Source organism: Sparus aurata, chromosome 15, assembly GCF_900880675.1.
Source record: "Sparus aurata chromosome 15, fSpaAur1.1, whole genome shotgun sequence".
Classification (NCBI taxonomy): Eukaryota; Metazoa; Chordata; class Actinopteri; order Spariformes; family Sparidae; genus Sparus; species Sparus aurata.
Window position 1 is genome coordinate 5,087,824 of NC_044201.1, and position 25,638 is coordinate 5,113,461.

At 40.1% G+C, this 25,638-nt stretch overlaps 1 protein-coding gene across 3 annotated transcripts in view; it reads left to right on the plus strand.

Moving 5' to 3' along the window:
- Positions 1–25,638, plus strand: part of LOC115597095 (cGMP-dependent protein kinase 1) — a 96,090-nt gene that overhangs the window by 55,204 nt on the left and 15,248 nt on the right. For all 3 annotated transcript variants that reach the window (XM_030442757.1, XM_030442758.1, XM_030442756.1), the window contains exons 4-7: positions 6,408–6,513; positions 10,244–10,307; positions 14,718–14,795; positions 17,176–17,270. In XM_030442757.1, the coding sequence (XP_030298617.1) occupies positions 6,408–6,513; positions 10,244–10,307; positions 14,718–14,795; positions 17,176–17,270 (343 nt within the window). The remainder of the gene's footprint in view (positions 1–6,407; positions 6,514–10,243; positions 10,308–14,717; positions 14,796–17,175; positions 17,271–25,638) is intronic.

Here is a 25,638-nt window from a genome sequence, read left to right on the forward strand (position 1 = left end):
TGATAAAGCGCTTCATCACATGGATTGATCACAATCACCTCGAGCTCAAAATCAACAAAAACCAGTGATCTCATGGTGTACTGTTGTTTGCACTGTGTCTATTAGTGCTGAAGGTCATGTAAGAAAAACAGGCGTCAACATGTTTGGCCGATAAAGTTTGTAAAGTAAATAAAATATGTTATTTTTCGGCCCTTTTTCATGGCTTTATGAACAGGAGGACTTGAGAGATGACAGGAAATGGGATGAGAGAGAGGGGGTGATGTTTAACAAAGGGCCACAGGTCGGACTCTGTCTGTCTCTCTCTGTACATGGGACGATGCTCTACCAACTGTGCTTCTGGGACATCCTGGCTGATAACGTTTTAAAGAGTCTGCCTGATAGCACAGAGGATCTATCTATCTGGACAGCAAAAAAAAACCAAACACATGAAATGCTTTTTTTGCAAAACATCTCTGAATCATATTTGGAGGTACGATTCCAATTGGATTTCTACACATGCGTCTTCGTCTGGTGCTATGGCTGCTCATATTGGATTCAAAGAGTCTTTTGCATCCATAGCAGTGCGACACAATGGCAACGTCAAATCACAGAGATGGAAATGCAGGGCCAGATGTAATGAAATTCCCTCCAGGTGTTCCTCAGACTGCCTTCACGAGGACAGCACAAACAGGACATCATACTGACCTTTGACCACCATATTCTAATGAGTTCATTCCTGAGTCCTAGTGGGCGTATGTGCAAAATTTGAGGCAGTTTACTTGAGCCATTACATAGATATTGTGTTCAAAGAACGGGATGGATAACCTGAAAGCATGGACCGTAAATGCAGTAGGTGTTAAACATTGATCAGCAGTGATATTGACATAATCCTGATGTTAAATTAAGGAACAACACAAATTAGCACACACTACATGCAAACCGGCCTTTGTCGAATATAAAGGAACATGATAATTGCGAAGTAATGAACAATAAAGTGCAATAAACATTGGCACATTTCACATTTACAAGCGCCAAAACATCTGCAGCCAGTATTTTCCAAGCAAGCCCACACAACGATGGACTGGTTCACATGAAGAGGGCATTTTCGCGGCATACACAAGAGCCAATTTTTGGAAAAAGCAGCAATTTTATCCTGGCTCTGTAACTTAATTACCCCTATTTGCATATGTGCTACAAGTGTCAATCAGTGCACATCAAGAACCCCGATACTCTGCAGCATTGGCCGTGTCTGATGTTCTGCGCCCAATTTTTTCCTTCTACATTTTTAAAAGTGAAGGAATACATGCATTTGAAACTTCTCACCACTATATTAATGCATTTAATTCGTGTTCACAGGCCGAGACTAGAAGAATCGCTGATCTAATCTGATGCACTTGACATGTACAGCAGATGATGTTATGTAAAGTAGGCAGCTTGTTGCAAAATGACAATAAAACGCAATCTGGAGCAACTGGCCCCCAGGTAGTGCTTTCATTCAATTTCACAGGTGTTCCTGTTTTATCCTGTCAACAGAATACACTTGTGGGTTTCATGTTGAATTAGCAGTCCTCCACTGCGTGACCAGTTATCATCCCACTGGACAACACATTAACCACTCCCTCAAAACCTTTTACAGACAACATCCCTGCATCTACCCAGCAGTCGTGATGAGTATCCATAAAGCTGCGGAGCTAATGGTCTACAGCCCACGTGCATTAAGACATTCATCTGCGCCCTCACTACACGATAACTAGCTCCCTGAGTTTCATCGCAATTTAGTCGAGCCTCTGTATAATATGCTTTCCTGCTGTGGTGTCCTGCAGGCTCCCTACATATCTTATTTCCCAGCGGCCCACACTGCCCCTTCCAGGCACTCCCAGTAAACACTACATTGCTCACTGCATTGAGGGCAATGACGTCTAACCTCCCACTTTTGTTGCTTTGGGTCATATTTAGAAGGCTAATCATTTATCTCTAGATCCATCTCCACATACCAGGTTTGTTCAGGTTACAGGCAGGTGTGTCTTAACCCCACTATGGAAACAACCATTTTTGATGAGATAAGACGTAACCCGACCCAGATATGAGTGTAATTCTTTCTTTAAAAACGAGGAGGAGAAACAACATACTGCGGAACATGCGTGCTTGGCAATTCACTGTGCTTGACTCTGTGGATCGTACATTTTTAGCTGCAGTATTTCATTTTCATTTTAATCTCGATATTTCACGTATATGTCCAGTGTCCTGTCTGTCAGCACATAATCTTCTAAGAATTATTATGAAGCACTTATTCATCCCTCTAAAGAAACTTATTTTTAACCTTATGTATACATATGAGCAGCTTTTTACATCACTGAAAATGGATCTTTTGGAAAACTCCCTCCAGCTTAAAGATATTCAGACACTCAGTTTGAAGCGTTTACATCTGGAGGGGCAAGAACTGAGATTTTGGATTTGATGAACTGAGATTTTTGGAAACAATGACACACATTCGTCAGTGTTTCTAGCAAAATGGGAACTTGAATTTGTACGGTGACGTAATGGATGTTATATTGTTTGACGTTTTATTTAGAAAAAAAACGTTTTACAAGTGGATTCTTTAAAGCGCAGTCACATTCCCCTGCCTCACTCATACAGTAGTATTTACTGTAACTAAGCAACCAACCAGGTGTTGGTACAGACCAGAGATGCTCACAAATCTTTTTTTGCAAGTCTCGAGTCTCATGTGGTTGTAATGAGCGTTCAATCATCTGCTGCATGCCATCTGGCCTGATTAAAATACTTAATAGTTATATCCAAGGAATTCAAAGCGTGCACTGTCTTATCATCACTCCTTTATCTATTAGCATACTGTATTATCAGCACTGATTAGTTGTTTGGTATATGATCACTTTAAACACACTACTGCAATGCAACTTATCTGAAATATATACTACAATTCCATAAACTGGCGGTATTAAAACATTAGCAGTTTTGTTCAAAAAAATCTACCTTTTGTGAAAACATTTCTTTGTGCGACAAAAATGTTTCCATGCATGAGTATGAAACTAGTGATGAAATATCATAGGAGTTATTGGCTCTTATCTAAAGTCCTTTTCTTACAGAACAGGACATTTTTGTGGATTCAGTTCCCTGTGTTGTTAACAGTAGACCTCAGCTGGCTTTTATTCCTGGAAAACTGTCTGTCTTTTGGAATGAAACCCATCATAACCATGCTCTTCTCTAAGATTTTTCTCTTGCCATCAGTTCCAGCTTTAGAAGCACTCTGTACTAAACGTGTGTAACAGGCGCTGAGGTTACAGTAACTATCACATTTCCAAGTAACTGACCTAACCAGGTGTGTTGTCAGGTGCCTGATAAAGTTTGATGTGGTCGATCCAGCATCCTTCATATTCATTCAGAAAACGTTGCATTTACCGATTCTTAGTTTAGTTCCTGTAGGCAAAGCTTATGACAAACGGGAGAGCACTGAGTGTGCGAGTTCAGCGCGGTGAGAGTTCAAGTCATAAACTTGAGTCCCCATCTGGTATGGACAGATTACTTCTGAAATGGTTCTTAAAAGCTCAGCTCGACAGGGATTTTCCTTTTTTTTTTTGTTTGAACCCTGTCTCCAAAAATGCTTGTATATATGTGGACTGGAAGGGTCATTTTAACTGATAATATTATAAACAGTTGTGACCTTGATACTTTGAAACTTTGACATTTCCTGCGATGGTGATTGTACCGTCAAAATCTCACACTGCTGCAAACCTAATATATCATTTTGTATGTTTACTACTGTGTCAGATGATTCTCTAATTATTTATTTTAACTAAGGTTTATGTGTATGTGCACACAGCAGCACATGTGTGTTTATCTCTTAGACTCGTGTGAATCTGACATCTGTGTATGCTGGAACAGGATGTTTTGGATATCAGTGTATCCACACATCCATGTCTGTACATTTGTATGTCATGCTGTGTGTTTGGGGGCCTCCTACTCCAAGAAAGTCTAACTCTAACTCTAACTGAAGACAGTGTCAGTGTGTGTAATGAGGCCATTTCTCTTGTGGTTTGGCACTATTTTCAAGTGCCGCCAATCTGCTGGTCTCGAGTAAAAGAGTTGTGCTGTCTGTAAGAGTGCATTCACTCACTGGTGTGTGTACATAAATACCAGGAGTATATATATTTTTTTGCATGTGCATTTATGTGTGTTATGTTGATTTATGTGCTAATGAAGCCAATTATCAAATTAGATATGGAATATTTATTATCTATTTGTTACGGACATATAAATCCGAACAATGCCTGTCAAATGAGCCATCATTTCTACCTCTAAGTCATTCCAAAAATGTCTACACGGTACCTTGAGCAGCTGGTCTCTAATAACTGAAACTACTGTACTCGTGTAGATGATTAGATACTATTAGGGAGTTCCTGATAAAAAGAAGCCCAGCAGTCATCCTCCTGAAGTTACATAATGATTGTGACAGACATTCGCACTGAGACAAATCATTAAGTAGGCTGACTGTTATCTGATGACTTTTTTTTTTTTACATGTCCCTGTGGCCACAAGGCTCCCTGGGGGTCTCCAGATTTATTTTGGGGTCAGACTGCTGATTCTCTCTATCATCTTTCTTAGTGAGACTCACAGTCTCATCATAGTCTACAGCACGACTCCACGAAAGAAAGTAGAAATAACAGCAGAAGATAATGATACTGGCAATTGTGAGATGCCGCTTTGAAATAATTATGCTGAACTGTTGCCAACATGAAGCACTGCATTCCACATAGTGGCTCAGTTAGATGTAAAATGGGATTTTGACCCAACAACCCCATTTCTTCTATGAATTGGGGTCGAATGGGGGAATTTAATAACATCCAGGTGTGGGTGAGAGGTCCATTGCTGTGATTGAAACCCACATATCCTGTATCTAACAGAGTCTGCTTTTCACAACGGACATCTGTGGAGGTGAAAACTTATTCTCATCAAAAGTGACTGTGCAAGGCCCCAGAGAGAGAGAGCTGCTGAGGCTCCAAACACTCACAATGGCAAGAGGAGGAATTTGGAAAGAGCCAGGCCAACATCAATTCACAGACAGGCATAAAAATGAGAAAGATTTAGCTTGATTTTCTCCTCTTTAAAGGCTGGGTATGAAGATTGCAAGAATGCTATATTTAAATAGTATTTAAAGAAAATTCTGCATGCCGACACTTTAACCTCCATCTACTCCATGTGTAGAGAAGATAATAGTTTGGAGTTGGTGCCTGGGGGCCAGCGCAGATTGCAATCATTGAAGCAACAATTAATTCCAAATTGTCCCAGGAAGTTGTGCAGAATAACATCAGGGTAGCTGTTTGTGATTTGAAACGCAACATCACTTGTCACACAGTTTGATAATTCCCTCAACACAAAGAGCAATCAGTGACTCAGGGGCTTTATTTAAAAAAAAAACATTGGCATAGTCAAGTCAGTTTCCTGACCATAAACCAATTAACATCTTGTAGCATGACTTAAGGCAAGCCATCCATGCAAGGTATTCAAAAATACCATTTAACTGCAGCTGCTGAGTAGATAGTATTTGTCCAGAATGCCAGCAGCAAAAGAAAACATGGAATTATTGCCACTAAAAGAGCAAATAAACCTGGAGGTTAGCAGATTTCTCTACCCCTTCTCTGAGAAGTGATTATGAAGTTCACCCAAAAATGGAAATTTGCTCAGTATCTACTCACCGCTCATGCTGATGGAAAGTTGGGTGTTTCATAGTCCAAAAAACATTTCTGGAGCTTCACTGCCTGTCAGCATTCTCCTAAGTCTTCCCCTTCTCCAGAAGGCCTAGGATCGTAAATTGATTAAAAATGTGATGTAATTTACACCCTTTTTAAAGCCAAAATCTTCTCTGTAGCTGCTAAGCTAAAAGTGTTGAGCTGAGTGAACAAGCTCGACTATGCTTTGAGGGTGTAAATAACATATCTTCTAATCAGTTTGGAATCTAAGGGCTTCCAGGGACTTGATTACGCTGTAAGAGCTGCATTAACAAGTCAAGTCGCCATCTACTTTAGTTGTTTTGGAGAATGCTACAATGCAGTTTTGCTGGGAAGCTCCTGAAATGTTTTGTGTACTACAAAACTCCCCGCAACTTTCCATCTGCATGAGGGTTAGTAGATGAAGACTGAATTTTAGTTTTTTACTTAGCTTATCCTTTAATAGTTTTTAAATTCAAATGTACTCACAAAAAACACATGCCATGACTCCCCTGTTATTCTTCTCACATTTCAAGTTCAATATCAAATACTTTAAAGTGCATATGATATTTACTATATTCATATTGTGCATGCATAAAGTATAAAGCTGTTGCAGGGCATGTTTTTTGCGTAATTGTGATGTTATATTATTCAGATTGCGTGAGGATATTAGCTGACATGGCTTATGTGTCTCCTTCTTTCCAGCTCTAACAAATGTGAAGCTGTGGGCCATCGACCGGCAATGTTTTCAGACAATCATGATGAGGACAGGTCTCATCAAGCACACAGAGTACATGGAGTTTCTGAAAAGGTGAGGATCCGGGGTAATTTGTTCCACAATGACCGACAAATGGCCCCAATGGGGCTTTGATCTGAAATGCAATGAATTGATTAACAGAATGAATTTCAGGGGAAAATGTGTGAGCTTTTTCACAAGATTCCATAATCTTTCCAGCAGATTATTTATCACAGACTTAATGTCTAGTGTGTCACTGAAGGTGTCATTCATCCTACTGGAGAATAACCTGTGTCATCTTTCTTTTATGGCCATATCTGTATCACAGAGCCCCATGCCCTAACCACTTCTATAGAAAAGCCTATTATCATTTAAAAGGCTTGCAGACTGCAGTCTTTTTTGAGCCTGCATGCAGTACAGGATAAAAGAAAGACCCATGAAAAGACAGAGGTAGAGCACTGTGTCGTAATCAAGATGCATGAGATGCATTCACACTATCTCTGTCACTCCCTATCTCTATTCGACTTTCCTGTTTTTTGTTTGCCCACTTTGGTCCAAATCAAGCCAATTATGAAAATGATATAACATCTCACCACTATTACATGTGCCTACTCCATGTTCACATCATTTCAGGAATGATTCTAGAGGTTTCTACGATGTCGTCTCACTTCCTCATTAACCGTATCATAACGTATATTTCGTGCTGTGTCTAGGTTCATTCTGATTTAACAAAACTTCCGACACTGTTTGACAGATTTCAGGTTGCTGTATAGACACATAGGAAACCGACTCTTCAGGAGATATTTCCAGCAAATAATCATACCTAAACTCTAAAATAGACTCCCATGCAGGTGTCCTGATGTGCACCCTTTTACGTCAAGGTATAGTTATGTTTGTGAAGTTAAACTACTTGGTCAAGGCTAGGGAAAGATCACAACATGGTTAATCAATGTATACTGTTCAGGAGAAAACAGAATGCAATCCAATAGTCATCCCTACAATGTTGTTGCAGTAGAGTTCTCAACGGGTCGGCCCAGCCCGACAAACCCGACCGGACCCGCAGGTTCGGGCCGGGTTCGGGCCGAAAAAACACACAAATATGCCAGGTCGGGTCGGGCCGGGCTGGGCCTCGGCTTCCTTTTTTATGAAACACATTTCATAAAACACATTTCTTGCAGGTTGTAAATTATATATTGTTTGTTGTGAATCATCGCTGTTCATGTGTGGTGAAGAGTAAGTCTGGCTGCGTAGTGTATGAGGAAAACAATGCAGTCGCGCGGGGGGGGGTCGGGTTCGGGCCGGGTTCGGGCAGACAATTCATGCTGGTGTGTCGGGCTGCGTCGGGTTCGGGCTTAAAAACCCGCGGGCCGGGCCGGGTCGGGTCGGGTCGTAATTTTCAGGCCCGTTGAGAACTCTATGTCACCGCATCAGCATCGAGGTATCTGGACCAAAATATTGCGATATTTGATATGTCTTCCAGGCTATGTTGGAAGGGAACATTTAGAAATGATGTCCAGGTTGGGTCGGGTTTTAGTCATGTCATAGATATGAAGTATATACATTTTTATTTAATTTATATCTCTATGAATAGAACAATGCGATGCCTAACTGAGTCATGTGTGACCTAAAAAAAACAGAATGTCAAGTTGGGGTTGGGCTCGGTTACTACTCTCTTGGGGTTGGTCAGGTTCGGACACAAGAAAGCACCCTAAGCTGCACTCTAGCACCCAGCCAACTATACCGCCCCATAAGGGCAGAAGGGTGCACATTTTCAGACAATGTCTTCTTGAAGGAATCCCGAGTAAAACACTCAGGTATTCACATCAAATAGTTGTGTAACCAATAAAAACGAGAGAAGTTCAAAACCTGACTCCTTTATCACCTCTGCACAGCCGGCTAATCACTATAAGTGGTGGGTGGGAATGTGATTTTGTCGGGGGTTTCTGCAGCTATTTGACCATTCAACAGGATCGTGTAATGGGGTCGACTGGCACCTAAGACATGTGCAGCAGTACAACAACATCATTCCACTTTTGCCTTTGCAACTGAAAGTGAACAATCATGCATGTAATGGCACGTTAGGGAAACATAAACCATAGACCATAATGACAAATACTTTTTTAAGTGTGGACAATCTCCCTGGATGGCACAATAGTCAGGTTAGCCACAATAAAACCATTTCAACTGTTGCTCTGTCTACAGTACTCAGCACAAAGAAAGACTTTGAGACATCCTGTACAGTATGTCTTCCAACCAGATATAAAAAAAAAACCCTATTAGTCTTACTTTCATGTCTAAGGCTGAAGCTATTTTGGAAACAAGAAACGTCTCTTCACTGAGTGCAAGCATGTACTGTATGGCAGCTCTTGCAGCTGCTCTTGCATAGCGTACCAACAGAAGTAAATATTTAATAGATGTATGTGTTGCTTGGTTTGGGCTCACTCTGTGGATTAACAAATGTTGCTATAAATGTGATTCCCACTTTAGAAACTAAACACACAGTCTGTAGGTAATGATATTGATGCTTTGTTTCCTCAAGTAATTCTAATAAAAGAGCTGTAGTTGCTGGTCCCAAGGAGCCTTCTACCCACTCTTTAACTGCTGTGAAAATATATATTTGCTCTCGCAAGTTGTGGAGGAGGAACACAGATGAAAACCTCCCTCTCTCTAGTATTATTCTAAATCAGTCCAACTCCAGGAAGAGTGACAGCAAGGGTGGTGTTAATGAATTGACAAACACCGCCTTGGTTCACAAATACGCATTTGTGAACCAAGGCGGTGTTTGTCAATTGATGCTGTGAATTGTACTATACTAATGGGGTATTACTCAAAACTCTGCCCCCTTAGACCAGACAAGTGCACATTTCTCTATCCGTTTGCAAGATCACCACAGAAATTGTTAAAGATCATCTTTCATTTTACTCAAAATCAAGTTTTGTCGTGTTAGAAAGTTGAAATGGTCAAAAATACCACATTAGCACATTTTCACATCTCCAATGGCTTTGTGGAATTAATACATTTGCTGTAACAGAATTAAGCGTTGGTTCGGAGATTTACAACAACAGAGGCTGTGTAAAAAACAGCTCAGCAGCTTGAGGGACTGAAACTCCATGTGTTTCGTGTAGAGTGAGGCCATCCGTTCACTGCTGAGCTGATTAGCCTGAGTCTCTGTTGAGGAAGCAACAACACAAGGACCAGTACAGTGGCTGGGCCTGGGTTGGGGGCCGAGACTAGATGGTTCAGATTACTGTAATAAAGCATGGAAAATGAGGGGGTAGAAGGAGATGGAGAAACAGAGGGAGAGATGATATGGGGAGATAAGTCCTTTGTTCACCAATACGGGTTATTTTCTCTCCTCCTTGATAAACATTGGGCCAGTTTAATTTAGTAAGCTTGATAACAGGCAGATAGCATTCATTGGTGCTGCCGGGAAGCGAACGGAACAAACATGAAAGCCTCATGCTGGTGTATTCAACCATATGATCTGATGCCAGCTTTGTATCTGGACACACTGCCCGATTTATGCTGAAATATTTATGTACACATATTGTAATACAAGCGTAGTATTATACTAACTCCCTTAGTAAAGTTTTGACTTTTATGTGTTATGTTGCCTGCTTTTTGTTGTTAACTGGAGATTAAAGGTCTGCGTTGATTCTGGTCAACTGATTCAAAGTCAATACTAAGGTGACAGCTACAATGCATTTTACATCTGCTTTTATCAAAAACACTTCATCAGTAATATATTTAACATGTATGAATCTGTCTATTTTACTATCTGAAAGCCACTTTTCTTTCCTTGCAGCGTCCCCACATTCCATGGGCTGCAAGAAGATATTCTGAGCAAGCTCGCAGATGTCCTTGAGGAGGTAACTGCCTTGTTTCACAGCCTGCAGCATCTGCAGCACAAAGCCCTGCTCCACAAACACCACCATACATGAACGTTCTTTTAACGCAGTGAGAGAGGGGAGCCAGAAGGGAAATTAAGGAATATTCTAGATGATGAATAATGATAATGGAGCTTTATTTATTTTTTTTTTTTGGATATGTGCTCAAACTATCTAAACAGCTGAAGCACGTTTTTTATTTCTATTAGCTAATGTTGAATGATGGAATCCATTTTGAGTCAAATATCAGCATAATGACCTACTTTCAGTACTTTCTCGCCTTAGAAACTTAGTCTTTTAATTTTTGTAAATTTGTTTTCTAACATTTTTTCTTTGCATGATTCAGACTTAGATATTGACAAATGCAAATTACTGCAACTATTTGATTGAGTTGGGTAATCCAGCAAAGCAAACCAAATATTTTTGGTAAGTTCCATTGTTGTAATGTTGTTATGCAGTTTACCTCCTTACATTAATGATACTTTGAGCCAATCTTTACTGTGATAGATTACCAAACTCAGGCAAGGTTCTTTAGTCTGCATATGTAAACAAATGTAATCCAATGGCTGTCTAAAAGGCATAAATATATACACAAAACCTGAAACACCACAGTATGTTTTGCAAATGGGCAGTGAGCAGTTGTGACATGCAATTTGTTCTAAATGGACTAAACATGTTACATCTTTGGTTCTTTTTAATACTGGTTAGCACAATGTCACGCTGCTGCTGGTGGTAGTGTGCTTTTTGAGATTCGTCAGTATCACATTTTCCAGCCATCTGCACATCACTTCGTTTGATGTTTTCTCCAGCATAATTTAGTTATGCAAACATGTTCTCATTTACACTTTTGATATGTGCCGCAAAAACATTGAGGCTTTCAATATGTTGAATTGCACTCCAACACAGTTTTTCCCTACCTTTGTATGTGTTAGCATTTTTGTAGCTAAGAGAAATTAGTGCCAGATCCCTTTGCTTTAAAGAAAAGATAAAGCAGGCCATTGATTATGCAAACTTGTTGCAGACTGTTCTAATTGTAAAACTTGCCCTAAAGAATAGATTGACCATGCTGTTTTTTAGTAGGAGTTTTGGGTTGTGTTGCTTGCAATAACAGCAAATGAAAGATTTGGTATAATCAATATCATACATTAGTTCTTTAATGTGAAAGTGAACAAATTGCCAAACAAGCACCCATGCAATTTGATGACCATTGTTACAAATAAGAGTATGCACACTGATGCACTTTAAACCAACAATTAGTGAACCTACTTTCCAGACAAAGACTCCACACTGAATGCTGCTATCACCTAAAATAACCAGTATTTGTGTGGATTTTCAGTCATTGTAGTCTAGTCATTTCTACTGTCCCCTTGGTTGGGGAGGAGTTTGTGCTATAAAAGTCAAATAGGTCATAACATTCAAATTACATGCAGGGGCAAATGAGTGCATATTTACAATAACATCTGAAATCAGATTAAAAGTACAATGATTCCAATGATCAGAAAAGGCTGAATATCAGATCTGATAATTGGCCAGGCCAATAACTGATTGACCCATGACAAACAATATATGCATATATGTCAATATGTATAAAATAACTACAATACAATAACTCTTACTTTTTCTTCTCATACTTACATTTATTTTTTGCTAGAAAACTACCTTTGATACTTAAAATTTTCACTGAGTGCTATTTGTATGACTGACTTTCACTTTTAGTGAAAGGTTATATTTTAACTCAATATTGTTACTTTTATGCAAGTATGAATTTGGGTGATTTATACAGCACTGATAATGCTGAACCTCGCCTTCAATTTACATTGCTTGATAGACCTTTGTAAGCATAACAAATGTCTCTGCCTAATATTGTCAGCATCAAATTCAATATTTGCTGCTCTGTCTAAACAGAAAGACAAAATAAATATCATCTGTTTGCTAGCGACTAATTTTAGCTAACATTTTTTTTTACTATATTAGCTTATGGCTAACATTAGTGTAAGGCGAATGGAATGCAAGTTGACTTAATGCTGTATATTCTATGATTATGTTACTGGTAGTTTTCAACCTAACACAAACTCACCTTAATAATAAGATTTTACATGTACCAGCAGCAACATTCTTACAAACATTATTGGTGTTAACAAGGCCATAGTTATTGTTACTAGCATTATTGTTAGCTGAATTAGAATTTGCTTTGCTGGAGGTTGGTTAGCAAAATATTTGAGTTTGTCTTGGTCACATTTCTCCACATCCAGATTTGCCTAAAGTACATATTTTGTGGAGTAATGTAACTGCTTGGTGAGTCTTGGATCATTGTGTTATGTTGTTTTTGAGAGCCTGTGTGACTAGTACTGATTTGACAGTATGACAAACAGCATTTTTGCTCGAAATTCCCATCCCTAGCTAGTAGAGTGGCCAATATCATAAAGCATTATTAATGCATAATCAATGAGAAGTGGATTATTTGCAGTATGCAATGCACCAATGTCTAACTCAAAACATCACCCCTGTGTGGAGCTTTTCTGTAGGTCGATGAGAGTCAAAGACCTAACATTGAAAAGGGTCAGCAAGGAAACAATGTAACTGAAGAGAGGTAGTTCAGTTTAGCAGCCAGAGCCAGCATGAATGCTGAAGGACAGCAGCACTAGACAAAGAAAATCTATGGGCTGACACAAAAACTCCATCACAGAAAAGAGAAGTCACGGGAAAGCACATTGACAGAAGGAGCCAGTTGGCCATGCAACCCACAGTAAAACAGGGTCTGTCACTGACAGTGTTAAATGGGGCACAAATGTAGGAATTTCAGGTTGGTGAGGACCAGCTCTGGTATAACTAACCTTAAATACTTTGTCAGGATGTAAAACATGCCTGTGTGATAGTATTTGGTGCATGTTTAGTGGCCTTCACATTCCCTCAAACAAATCCTCTTTAACCCAGGATATTTAAGAAACAGTGTGTTGCCAGGAATTCAGTTAAAGTAGATAATCATTTGGCTTGGTGTAAGGATGACATGTGAGTGAGCTAACAGAATACACTAATAATGTTAAACTGGTGAAAATTAAATGTTCTAGACGTGCTTGTAAATGTACTCTGATAACTTTGTTTGCACTGTTGGCTGAGAAAGATGGCAAGTTAATTGAATTTATATCTATCAGCTTCATGGACAAGGCAAGTGGCAAACTTTAAAGTAGTACTAAAATAACTGTTTTATGTTTTACTTTGCCATTACCCCCTTAAACAACCAATCTGTGTCCAAGGTTTTTTTTATAAACGTTTTCTCTGTGGGCAGAGGTGTTGGGTCAAATAATCCATCATGCTGTCCTATGTCTCGTCCTCTGCTATGATAGATCATTTAAGTCTGTGATTGATTTTTGATTAGATAGATTAAGCTAGTTTCTCCTGTTTGGTTCTACTTGAGAACATGCTTTAGAAAAAGGGACTCCATTGGATGAATGAATAAACCTGAAATAAACATCATCAACTGCAACCTACTATAAACAAAAAGCTCTGCTTTTGAGTGACACACAGCAGACAGTCACTCGCTCGCTGCTCAGTCTGAAGGAAGACGTAAGGTATCTTTCGTCTGTGAAATGGTGTCGGAATAAAAACCTGGGGAATGCAGTGTGGAATCTTAAGGACCCAACAGGAAATACGGAGCTCTGTCTTCTGTTTAGACTTGTGGGCTGAGGTGCAGCATCATGTGTGTTTTACCAGGACATGGAAAATCCCACCACTACTAGTAATATGACAAACCAAAGGTGATTCTAGTTCATTGTCCTTATCATATCCAGACTTGTGCTGCTTGTGCTGTGGTAAAACAGTTTTTTTTAAAATCATATAAAGGTATGTCACATCTTACACATATACCGACAGTGTCCTTCAATCAAAGACATTCTTTGTCTAGTGTTGAAGGTCGTTTTCAACAAAAGATACAAAAGAAAATACTAAGCCTAAGACATTCATGCCTTGTATGTGTTAGGCTTAGTATTTTCTTTTGTATCTGAGGCTGGCTTTGTGTTACACTGACGACCTCAATGTCACCACTGAACAGGATAACTGGGCATAGCTAGAAAATGAATTGATGGATAACCTGTAGTAAGGAGTGTGGCATGCCTTCAGATTTGATGCAGCTACATTAATTTATTCACAAATTTTCCTTACCTGCTCACACATATTCAAGGTCGCAGGGCATATCTGAACAAGTGGTGTGTGGAAGGCGGAGAAACACCCTGCAGCTTGCCAGTCTGTGGTATTATCAAGAGAAAAACATCTAATTGGGATTTAGCACACTGAAATACAGCCTTACGACCTGATGTGAGAAAGGAGAGAAAAGAATGATATGTTCCTGAATAACACTTTTCCTGTCTTCTTTCCTCTTTGCTTCTCTTCTGACAGACACATTATGAAGATGGAGAGTACATCATCAGACAGGGGGCCAGAGGAGACACCTTCTTCATCATCAGTAAAGGAAAGGTGAGCACAGTGCCTCTGGCCTACCACCCAAAATAGTCATGAACGTAGGGCATTGGGGTACATACGCGGAAAAAGACAACTATCTTTGTAGCAAAGTGGTAGTATTTTTGTCTGGAGGTTGGCTGTCATTCATCATCTGGGGCTAAGGGGAAAGGAGAGACAGAAGCGCCGCCTCTTTCATCATCCTTTGCGGCAGCATTGGGAGCATCCAGAAAAGTGAATGGAGGCATTTTATTTCACCTTTTTTAGCATCAACACAGACTTTCGCACGGAGCACGTATGACATGCAGTCTCGTCTGGTTTGAGCCCTGTTGGAGGGCTTTCATACGCTCCTATTGTTAACATGTTTTGATGTGTAGATGCCCACTGCCTGTCCTCATCATCTTCTTCATCCTTTTCCCATTCCCACTGCCAACTGCTATACCTCCCACCTGTTCTTCCATTTCTTCTCTAAACTTCACTTGTTCATGTTACTCATGTTTTGTTTTAACCAATGATTGAGACGAGTTGACGATACCACCAAGAAGCATCAACAGAAAATGGACTGTCTGCTGATGGAAGCAGGTGTGTTTGTTGAGGTCGGCGTACTTCTCACTACGGAAATTGCTGTAGGGGTCACAGCCCAGGCAGCTGCTTCACTAACTCAAGATTCCGTTTTTTCCAGGTGTTTAAGTCTCTTGAGGAACAACAGTGAGCTGCGATCCTGAGATATATAAAGACAGTTGATTTGACCTGCACATAAGAACATAATTCTCAGTTGAAGCAGGCTCTTAAATCCATAAAAGTTAAGATTTAAAATAATTCCGCAATTATTATTATTTTTATTATTATTTTAATCCATTATTTATATGTTGGTCTAAAAAAAATCAAAGCCCAAGATCAGAACCTCCAACATCTTGGTCATATCCAAAAGAAATTCAGTTTATTGTCAAAGAAGAGCACAGAAACGAAACAATATTCTGTCCTAATGTTTGATGTTTTGCTTGTCATTTCCTCCCTTTGTCTGTTCTCTTAACCGTTTTGCTCCTCACATGTGTTTTATCAGGTAATCACTCCTTTACCCTTGTTTAAGTCCTTGTCTTTTCCTCTGTCTCTGACGGTTTGTCTGTTCTGTTTCATCCTAGTGTTGTTGTATTGCCCTGTCCTATCTTCCTGTTGTGTGTTTCCAGTTTTCGCTTCCTGATTCTTGGTGTCATTCATGGGTTGTACTTTGTGTAGCTTTTTTTCGTTGGGTCTTTTACTATATGGACTTTGGTTATTAATATTGGCTGAAAAAAACCTTAACGTACATCCCTTACTTATTGTCTTTCCAAAATGACTTAAAACTATTAATGGATTGTCAGAAAAACTGATGATTAACCTGATAGTTTACAAATAATCAATGAATTATTGTAGCTCTAATTGAAATAACTCTGATTCAAGCTGAAGGTATTTGAAGTGGGAAACCGTATAATAACAAAAACTACCCCCTCAAGTCTCAGTGAGAGAGACAGATTCATATGTTTGGGATGTAGCAGTCACTGTCACAGATTAAGATACATTATGTTTCCTGTCTTTTTTTTTTACTCTCCTCTGACCCCAAACAGATGCGACCAACCTCACGAGGTTGGCACACCTACATCACAAACCTTCAAAACTCATGCACACAGACATGAACACAGGCACATGCGCATGCACATAAACTGCTGACCTTATCACTGCTTTCTCATTGGTTGTTTCCACATCGCTCACTTTGTCCCTATCTAGACCGCATACAGTGCACTTTGTCGAGAGGTCACTGCAAACACACAATCTGCCCTTTGGTCCGCACTTTTTATCCCCTACAAGCCCCTCTGTTTCTTTTTGCTTTTGCTTCTGCTCCCACGTGATCGCATTAGATCACTGAGTAATTCCGCTGTCACTCAGTTGGAGAAAGCATTCCGGTGTGTTGCCGTGTGCAGGATACGCTGCTTCACCTGTGCCGAACCAGCTAATGGATGGAGACAAGATCCTTCATTAGGCGAAACGGCCGTCTCCATTCACTTCCTCAAACATCAACTCATTTTGATTTGTTAAGTCTACCAGCACAGCACAGTGCCATCACTCACATGTCATCTAGCTAATGAAGTGGTCAGCACTGCACCTCCCAGATCACAGATGGCTGTCACGCAGGCACTTCTCCCCTGTTTTGTAATACTGTGATTAACCTGCCATCTTGGGTGATGATTAGCTTGTCAGTTTCTTTTTGGAATGATGTGTAAATGAAATGTTATTCCACTCGTACTCCCCACATGTCTTTGCACTGTGAGCCCTTATTTCTTCACTCTTGTTCCACCTTCCTCGCTGTCACACTATTCCTCTGATCAACCCTCCTCTCCCTGTCTTTCTGTTCTTTGCCCAGGTTAATGTTACCAGGGAAGACCTGCCCAATGGAGAGCCTGTCTACCTGCGCAGCCTTGGGAAGGGAGACTGGTTTGGAGAGAAAGCACTTCAAGGGTAAGATTGTCCCTGATAACACTGCCTCTTCCACTTTAAATCTAGTTTCCTCCTGCTGCATCTATCTCCTTCACCCTCCTACTAATTTTCACTTGTGACCTCTCTTTATTGTCTTTCTTCTTACGCTTGCCAGGCATCTATCCCTTCTAATTTGCTCTTTATCAGGCCCAACTTTTCTCTGCACCAATTTTTCTCACCACTCACTCTCCTTGAAAGGCATGACATAACTACTTCTTCTGACAAATCATCTCCATCTCCGAGATGTGACACAAAAACTCTGTCAGAAGGACACAGTCTGAAACTGAAAAAATGTGAAAACATTGGTGTGTTAGCATTTAAAGCTTTGATGATAGAATTGTATTCCTAGCTGATACAACATAAACACTGTGAATATGTGGAGATGCAGCCATTTTATCTCGACCCTTTTGCAGAAATGAGAGCACATACAATTACTGTGGCAAGCTCTTTGCCTGAATCAAAAGAAGAAAATGTTATATGTTTACGAAGGAGGGTGAAAACTCATTAATATAGCGTAGGATTGTTTCCAACTTGTGTGATCTGAACAATTCTAATACCTCCAGATCTTTATGATGTCCAAGTGTCAAAATTGATTAAAACAAAATGTAACTAAATATTCTGCTTCAATCCATGATTGTGATCATTTAGCCTTCAAAAAACAAAAACGTAGATGTAGTTAAGTTTATGAAACCTTCGAGATATACTAAACAAAAGGCCCCTCTTTTAATCAGATGAATCACTTGATGTTAATCAGAAGAGACATTTGATAGAAACAAAACAAGTGAGATGATATGAGGAAGATACATTTCATTGTGAACCGAAGGAATAGACTTTGGTAGGTCACCATGGGATTAGGTGTTTTCAGTTTAAAGGAGACTTAGACACTGGTGGTGGTAATGAGGAATGAATTTTGATGTGGAACAATTTCAATGATTGGACGGTTGACTGGGGATGGCCAGGGATCCATGGTTGAGGTGGTGAAGGGGAGGAGGTGGCTTATGATGTCTTTGCAATGCTGAAATGACATAGCAGAGAGGAAAAGGCACTTTTAAATTTGACAGATACTAATGAATCGCCAGCGGATGATGTCACACGTTATAATTGGATGGAGAGGAGAATGAGCAGGAGGAAGTTAGGAAAAAGCAGGGGACTGCATTCATGACTTAGATGGCAAGTGTAAAAACATAATATTACTGACTGACCTTTCGCTAAGCTTAATTTTTTGGACCGTTGTGATCCAGGAATTAAAAGCAATAAATGGTTTAGTATAACAACAAACTTCACTGGGAATTTGATCTTTATAAATTACCCCAAGCATCTTTCTCTGCATTGTTACCCCCACAAAAATGATGTTTCATATCAGCAGATAAGGGCTGCTGCCAGTATATATGTGATGGGCCAATATTGGCTGATGATATCAGCTAGCCGATGTATCGGGCAGGCACTATAAAATATGCTGACAGAAATTCAGAGCTTAATTCAAAAACCTTAATATAAACTTCAAATTTAAATAATATGACATTTGGTACAGCCCTGTTGCTGTTATATACATATAAAACATGTAATTAGTAGATATAAGCCAAGCTTGTACAGTTTCCATCATTAACAGATGTGTAAACATTGTAAGTCTGTCTCTGGAACATGTGTTATAGCTGTGAAGATGTACTGACGCAAGTTCAAAGTAAACAGGGTGATTATACTGTACTAACCACTGCTGCCACTGCTAACCTTCATTGCCATCTAAGCGCTCAACTATGATGAAAGAAACACTTTGGTGTAATACAAATATTTTATATGGCTTCTGGCAAGTGATGTTTCTACCCTGCTGTTTGTTCTGACTGTCATGACTGTACTATACCCTCATGGATAATGTAGTATTTAAGCAGACGGAGGGCAGGGATAGAATCTAGTCAGTTAGACATCAAAAAAGCACTCATGCACATGTGTTTGAGTGCATGCATGTACATTGCCCGCACTGTTAACATGAAAAAAGTGGAGACGTCGCCATCTTGTGGACATTGACTATGAAAGCAATCTCTAACAGACGCTCCTTAAGAGCATATCGTTAGCACTTTATAATGCAAAGAGAGTCTTGTTGAATCAAAGCAGTGTTCTGTGGAAAATGGATGCTGTCGTATGTGTTGTCAAAACACTGTAAATGATTGTTTTGTAATACTCAAAAGGAACACTAGATTCTCGATGTGATGTGCAGGCAACAGCTGGAATAACACAGATGGCTGGGCTTTCCCCATATGTTAAGATAATGACTATAGGATATGAAATATGAAGGAAGTTGGATCTCCACATAGAAATAGAGGAGAGACTATTCCAAATAGAAATGTGATCCTTATACAATAATGAGACGAAGAAACGTGCTGTTTCAAGAATGAGAGCAGGGTGCAAAATTCTAATTTATAATGGATTGAGCAGCTGTGCTACTTTGGTGTTGGAGTGTTTTTCATTTTTCAGGGAATTCAGTGACTTAATTGTCCCCACATATAATGCATCCATATATTCTCATCCATGTGTCTGTAGTGTTGCCCAGAAGTAGTGCGCTGTTGTGAGATGCTCTTCAAAGCGCTTTCAAGAGCATCTCCTGCCTTGATTAATCAAGAAGACCCTATCTTTTCTATATCCCACCAGAACAAAGCGGCATCTGCTCGCTGTTATTATCATATGTTGTCACGATCGCCTTTTGTCTCGCCGTGTCCAAGCCTATTCAACTACACCTTTGATGGTCAAGCATGGCACGCAAATTTAAATGATTGAGATGCTGGGTATCTTCGAGGCAGTCTTTTGATCAGAGGGCTCTTCAGTGGGGCCATCTTTTCTAATTAGAAGTTAACTGTGTGTGTCCGTGCTCATGAAACTCAATAGCCCCTACTCAGAGGCTACTCAGTTTTTCTGAGGACATTGCCTTTGATCAGTGCAAAAGACATATTTATAAAATCAAAGTCTGTTTTCTGTTTTCCTGCCAGCCATAATGGTTCTGTTCAAGCTTGCGCAAGTGCTGGTGTGTGATGTGTGTATCTATTGAAGAAATATTGCGTTACATGTTTTCTCCAAAGGGTTGTGAAGCCCTTAATGAATGCTATAGTATATATAGATGCAGTATATATATATCGTCCCAATAGGTGCATCTTCCAGGTATAGTCTTCCGGTTTGAATAGACTATCTCCTGTCACATTCTTCCTGTCACAGTGAAGTGTGAACTCTCAGTTGAGGTGCAGTTCCATCAATAGCACAGACAATGTGCGCCCTGAACTCTGCTCCTAAGCTGACTTTGTGTGGGTGTATGCGGGGGGGGGGTGTTTCACGAGTAGAAGATGAGAGATTGTGTGAAAAAAGTAAGATGTCACTGACAGAAATGTGATTGGCGACAGTGTCAGACTGACGACTCTCAGTTCAAAAATAGCCGCCTGGTAAATAACTGTGAGAGGCTGTGTTAAGGTCGGTGTGTTAGTCTAGGAAATCCACTTCTAATGTTCAACAGGTATGACCACTGCAGAGTCATTTTTACTTATTTGTGGCAGAGGTTTACAAAACTGGAGATGTAACACAAAAGCCCAAGCCTGTCCCTTTTGGATAGAGGGCCATTAACATATGGGCGGACATTGATGGTTCAACGTCCTCCTGAGTTTTCCCTGGCACTAGAGGTAGACTATATTTGTGGTTTTACGTGAAATTTCACCACAGATTTAGGTTGGATTGCAATGACATTGGATACACACATTCATTTCCTCCTCAGGATAATGTTTTATCACATTGGTAATCTCTACACTCTTCATATACTGCCCTACAAGGTCTAATTTGTATAATACTTGGGTTAGAGAGTGAATGCTTGCAACAGTTACAGTCACATTAGCCTCAGCTGAACTTTGTGTTTTGTGCTAATTAGCATGCTAACACAACATGCTAAGCTAAGAAGATGAACATGGTAAACGTCAAATGTTGGTAAATGTCAAACGTGACTAAACGTAACATAAAACTGTAAAACATTACCTCTTGCCGAGTCACGTTGCATAGAGTTCCATCAGTAACGGTGGTTGTCTAACAATGGAAATAGCACCTCCCATGATTCTATGCTACATTATGATGTCATCAGCCAAATCTTTTGTCTTCATTGTTTTGAGTGAGAGAACCCTTGTGGAGGACGATACAAACTGTGTGTTTAAGAAACATAGTGCTGCTGGATGTTGCTGCACTGCACTGCTGCAAAAGTTGAGCTAGATTAAACATTTTTGCAGAGTGACCCGTTTTCCCCCCTAAGCATGCTAAGCATTGACACTGAACCAATACAGCATCCATGCTTTGTAGAATAACGCCTCTTCTTTCACTCACAGCCACACCCTCAGTCTTGTAATAGCTCATACCCATGAGTAAAAGCATTAACTCCAATCTATATATGTCAACCTGCTGTTGTATGTGCTTGTCTGTATCCTCTGTATGTTTTACATTCCTCTGAATCATACCGTAGGTTTTCACACTGAAGACATTACTTATTTTACAGATACTGCACCCAGTTGATACCATCACAGCATGACCCCCTGAAAGATTTGAAGCTTTTTAGAGAATTTTTAAGAAGCACTTTGTCAAAGAAAACAGTATGAATCACTGCAGCTAGAGCTCAGTTGGTACCATTCATCTGTTAACTGCATGTCCAAGCAGAAAATTGATAGTGAGAAATGAAAACTATAACTATCAAAGAAAGCTTATTTTTGGGCAGGCCACTAAAATAAACTCTTTACATGAGTAAAACTGCTTCCCAGTGTGTTTGCTAATGTGTTTGTGGAAAGCTGAGACATCTGAGACCTGAGCGTATACCTTTCACGTTATAATATTCATACTGTCCATGTCTGGTTATTCTAACAACATACCTGACATTAAAATTATGCTTTCCAAAAAACAGTAACTTTAAAGCGCATTTACTGTAAGGAAGCATTTTTAACGAAGTGTGTGGCTGACGAGAGAGGATGAGGGTATTCAGAAATGCAAAAATGTATGGTATGCTCTGGAAAGTGGCTGTACCCTGCAGTTATGTGGAAAATGGACAATTTCTAGTTGAAGCTTCAACATTTACAGCTGTCCAGACCCACCTGAATACTTATTTTTGAAGCAAAATGAGATCAGCAGCCTTTGCAAAAGTTTTTAAGGGTTTGTAATCATTGTAAATCAAGAACACATTGGTGTAGATGTACATCAGCCACAAAAATGATGGGCTGTGTATTCCATGACCACCTCTTGTTCTTGCCCCAGTCCTGATCCCGGCTTTGGCTTTACTCCCCTCACTGCAGTCCATGGCTGTTGACCCGCTCTCAGCTGCCAAGCTGGTACGTTATTTTCTTAACCCCCTTCCCAGGACAGCAGATCACTGTCCAATTACCAGGTTCATTTCAACTATCTAGTGGAAATCAACACCACAGGCTCCCTCCTGCATAAATTCAAAGGACATTCCAGACACAGCATGCAGCTGCTTTTAGTGCGTCTGTGCTTGAGCATATGTGTGTGTGTGTGTCTATTTTCCAATGCATTTCTTGTTGCGCTGCAATTAACAAGTGCAGAACCATCTTTGGCTTCGTGGATGACTTGGGCTCAGCGGTGTGCACATGAATCATTCTGACAGATATTAGCAATGGTGTTTCACATATGCATCAACACAGTGACACCCTAAGTTGTTTTCCTCAGCTAGAGCCGAGCAGCAGGGGACAGGTGTAACAAGCCGCTTTCTAATATGAAACCCTTCAGGTCTCTCAAGGATGATTCATACTTATGTAAACACTATTTCATTAAAGCCCAAACTGTTGTGTTGTTTTTTTGTGTATCACCATGGTTAGTAAATGACACTGTATGCCTTCTCTTGTTAGACAAGTCGACTCATGTAACAGATTGTGGTTGTCATTGTAGTTTAAGCTCATTATCAATGATGTGTGTGTCTGCCTGATTCGCTTGTCTAAAAATCTACTTAAATTAGAATAACATTAGAATAAAGGTTGGGGCAATCGTCATTATTATTTTTAATTTTAATTTCTGTGAAAGCACTATATTAGCAAATTAGGTAACAAAATGGGATTGAGATCATGGCTTGTTGATTGATTTATTGCAGCGTATTCTTTATGTTTGCAGTAAAGCATGTTAGGTGTCAATGTGACATTCCTAGACAAAAATACTGTTTTATGTCTCATGTGGAGTCAAACCGAACATTTCCAACTTCTGCGGCATCGTATTTAAGGCACGCTGATGAGACATTAGTGTTATTATTCATGATTCCTGATTAAGTTAATTGTCACTGTACACACTGAACACACGATGGTGTAATGAAACTCCAGTTGTAGATCTCTATGCTACACACACACAAAAACCCAAAACTTAACAAGCTAATGAATAAATGATAAAGTGGTTATGAAGTAGTCGGTGAGATCAGCAGTGACCGTTTTCTTAATCAAAAATACGACTGCATGATGAACGAGGAGGAGCAGCCACAGTGAGCTGCGACACCTTGGTCACACACACACTATACCAGTTTTTGCCCTATAATCGGGAGTCATGTCGCCAAACATGAAACGGGAAAAACACGGTCCAGGCAGTCCAAGTTTTTTGTGGGCTGATTTGTGACTCATTTTGTGACGCCATAAACAACACGTCTGCAGCAGTATGCTAGCTCCTGGATAGCATCTTTGAACAGTTCACACATTCCGATCGGCCACTGATCTTTGGGACTTTGTAGTCGTTGAGCTCCAAAAAAATTGTTGGCGATTGGAAGATTCGGTGCTGAAATCTTGTAGTGCGAGCGTAGCTTTTTAATTGAAGAGCTGCAGGCTACAGGCTGCACACCTCCAACTTTCTTAGAGACATAGCCAACTCCTTTCATTGTGCCTTGCCAGATCACAATTGCTCATAGAATGATGGAAAAAGACAGTTTTTCCTCCTTTATTAAAACAACAAAAGTTTGATTTGCTGCCCCCAGAATTCTACGACCTGTAGCATTAAACTGCACTCGATATTACCACCAGTAGCTACAGGTGGCACCAAAGTAACCTAGAATGAGTTCATTGAGATTGCTAGGTTAAGTCTTTTGCATTCTTGAATTACTGACTAATGACGACTCGACATTTTGAGTGAATATCTACAATTTGATTCCTTGTATGCATGACTTGAAGATCTCAACAGAGGCAGGTAAATTGATAGAAGTCGGAGGGAAAGCTTTTGAAATGTGACTCTGCAGCTGGTGGATTGTGGCAAATTCACAGCTGGCACTGCATCCTTCGACAGTGCAACTTGTCTCCCTATTCATCTTCTGAATATCTGAATAATGATCACATTAAACCGATATTGTGAGGGTCTCTTATGCTTGATTTTATGAATCACACAAATCCAGAAAACGTCTTCTTTTTCTCCTTTATTGTACCATCAGGGAATTGGAATTAACAAGGTGTAACAGTTGGTGTGTTCATTGGTTTGTTCTTTCATCCGTTAACCTTGTTACTAATGCTAAACTACGATATATTAATATCAATGTGCTTATGTAAATGGTACTGGATGCTTTTGTGGCTGAGCAGAGGAACAGGTGGAGCAGTGTTAGCCAGAGTATTGTGTGAAGAGCATGGATGCAGGTCAAAGCAGTTTATCAGAGGTGAATGAAATGCTGTATGTGCTATGCTAGCTAGAGGGCCCCAATAGTCATCTGTTGATAAATCCCATGCTCGTGATAAACGCCGCCTTCCTCTCCTCTGCTCTCCTCTCCTCTCCAGTCCTCACCTTTCAAACTTTGTTGTTCCCCCACCAGCTGTGACCTTTATTAAACGGGTCAGCAGAAAAGAGTGGAGCACAGTGTGTGTGTGTGTGTGTGTGTGTGTGTGTGTGTGTGCGCATGAGGAGGGAGGGTTGCATTTGTGTGTCTGGAAGAGGGAAGGCAGAGGGAGTTGACATAGCATGAGGGGGGAATTATCACCTCAGCTCATTGAAATAGGTTGCCGTATGTGTGAGTTCAGATCAGACACAGAGGGTGATTGTCAGTTACTGTTTGCACTTGAGCTGAATTGAATCGACTCACTAGAACAAAGGCCGGTTTCGCTTTTTATTTGCTACACATCAGGGTATGACATCCATCCAGATTATCAGATCCTTTTTCCTTTTTTTTAAAATATTGGACATGAAATAATCTTCTTATGGGACAACCCCAGAAGACTTTTCTGTCTTTTTGTAATATTTTAAGTCTGTGTCAAAGTGGATTACACGACATCTGGTTTGGAGATTTATATCCAAGTACTTCAGGAGTGTCTTTTGTTGAGGGGTTGCCCTGGGCAGCCTGCTGGTTCAGAGCTGGAGCTTATCGCTGTGGGACTCTGTGCAC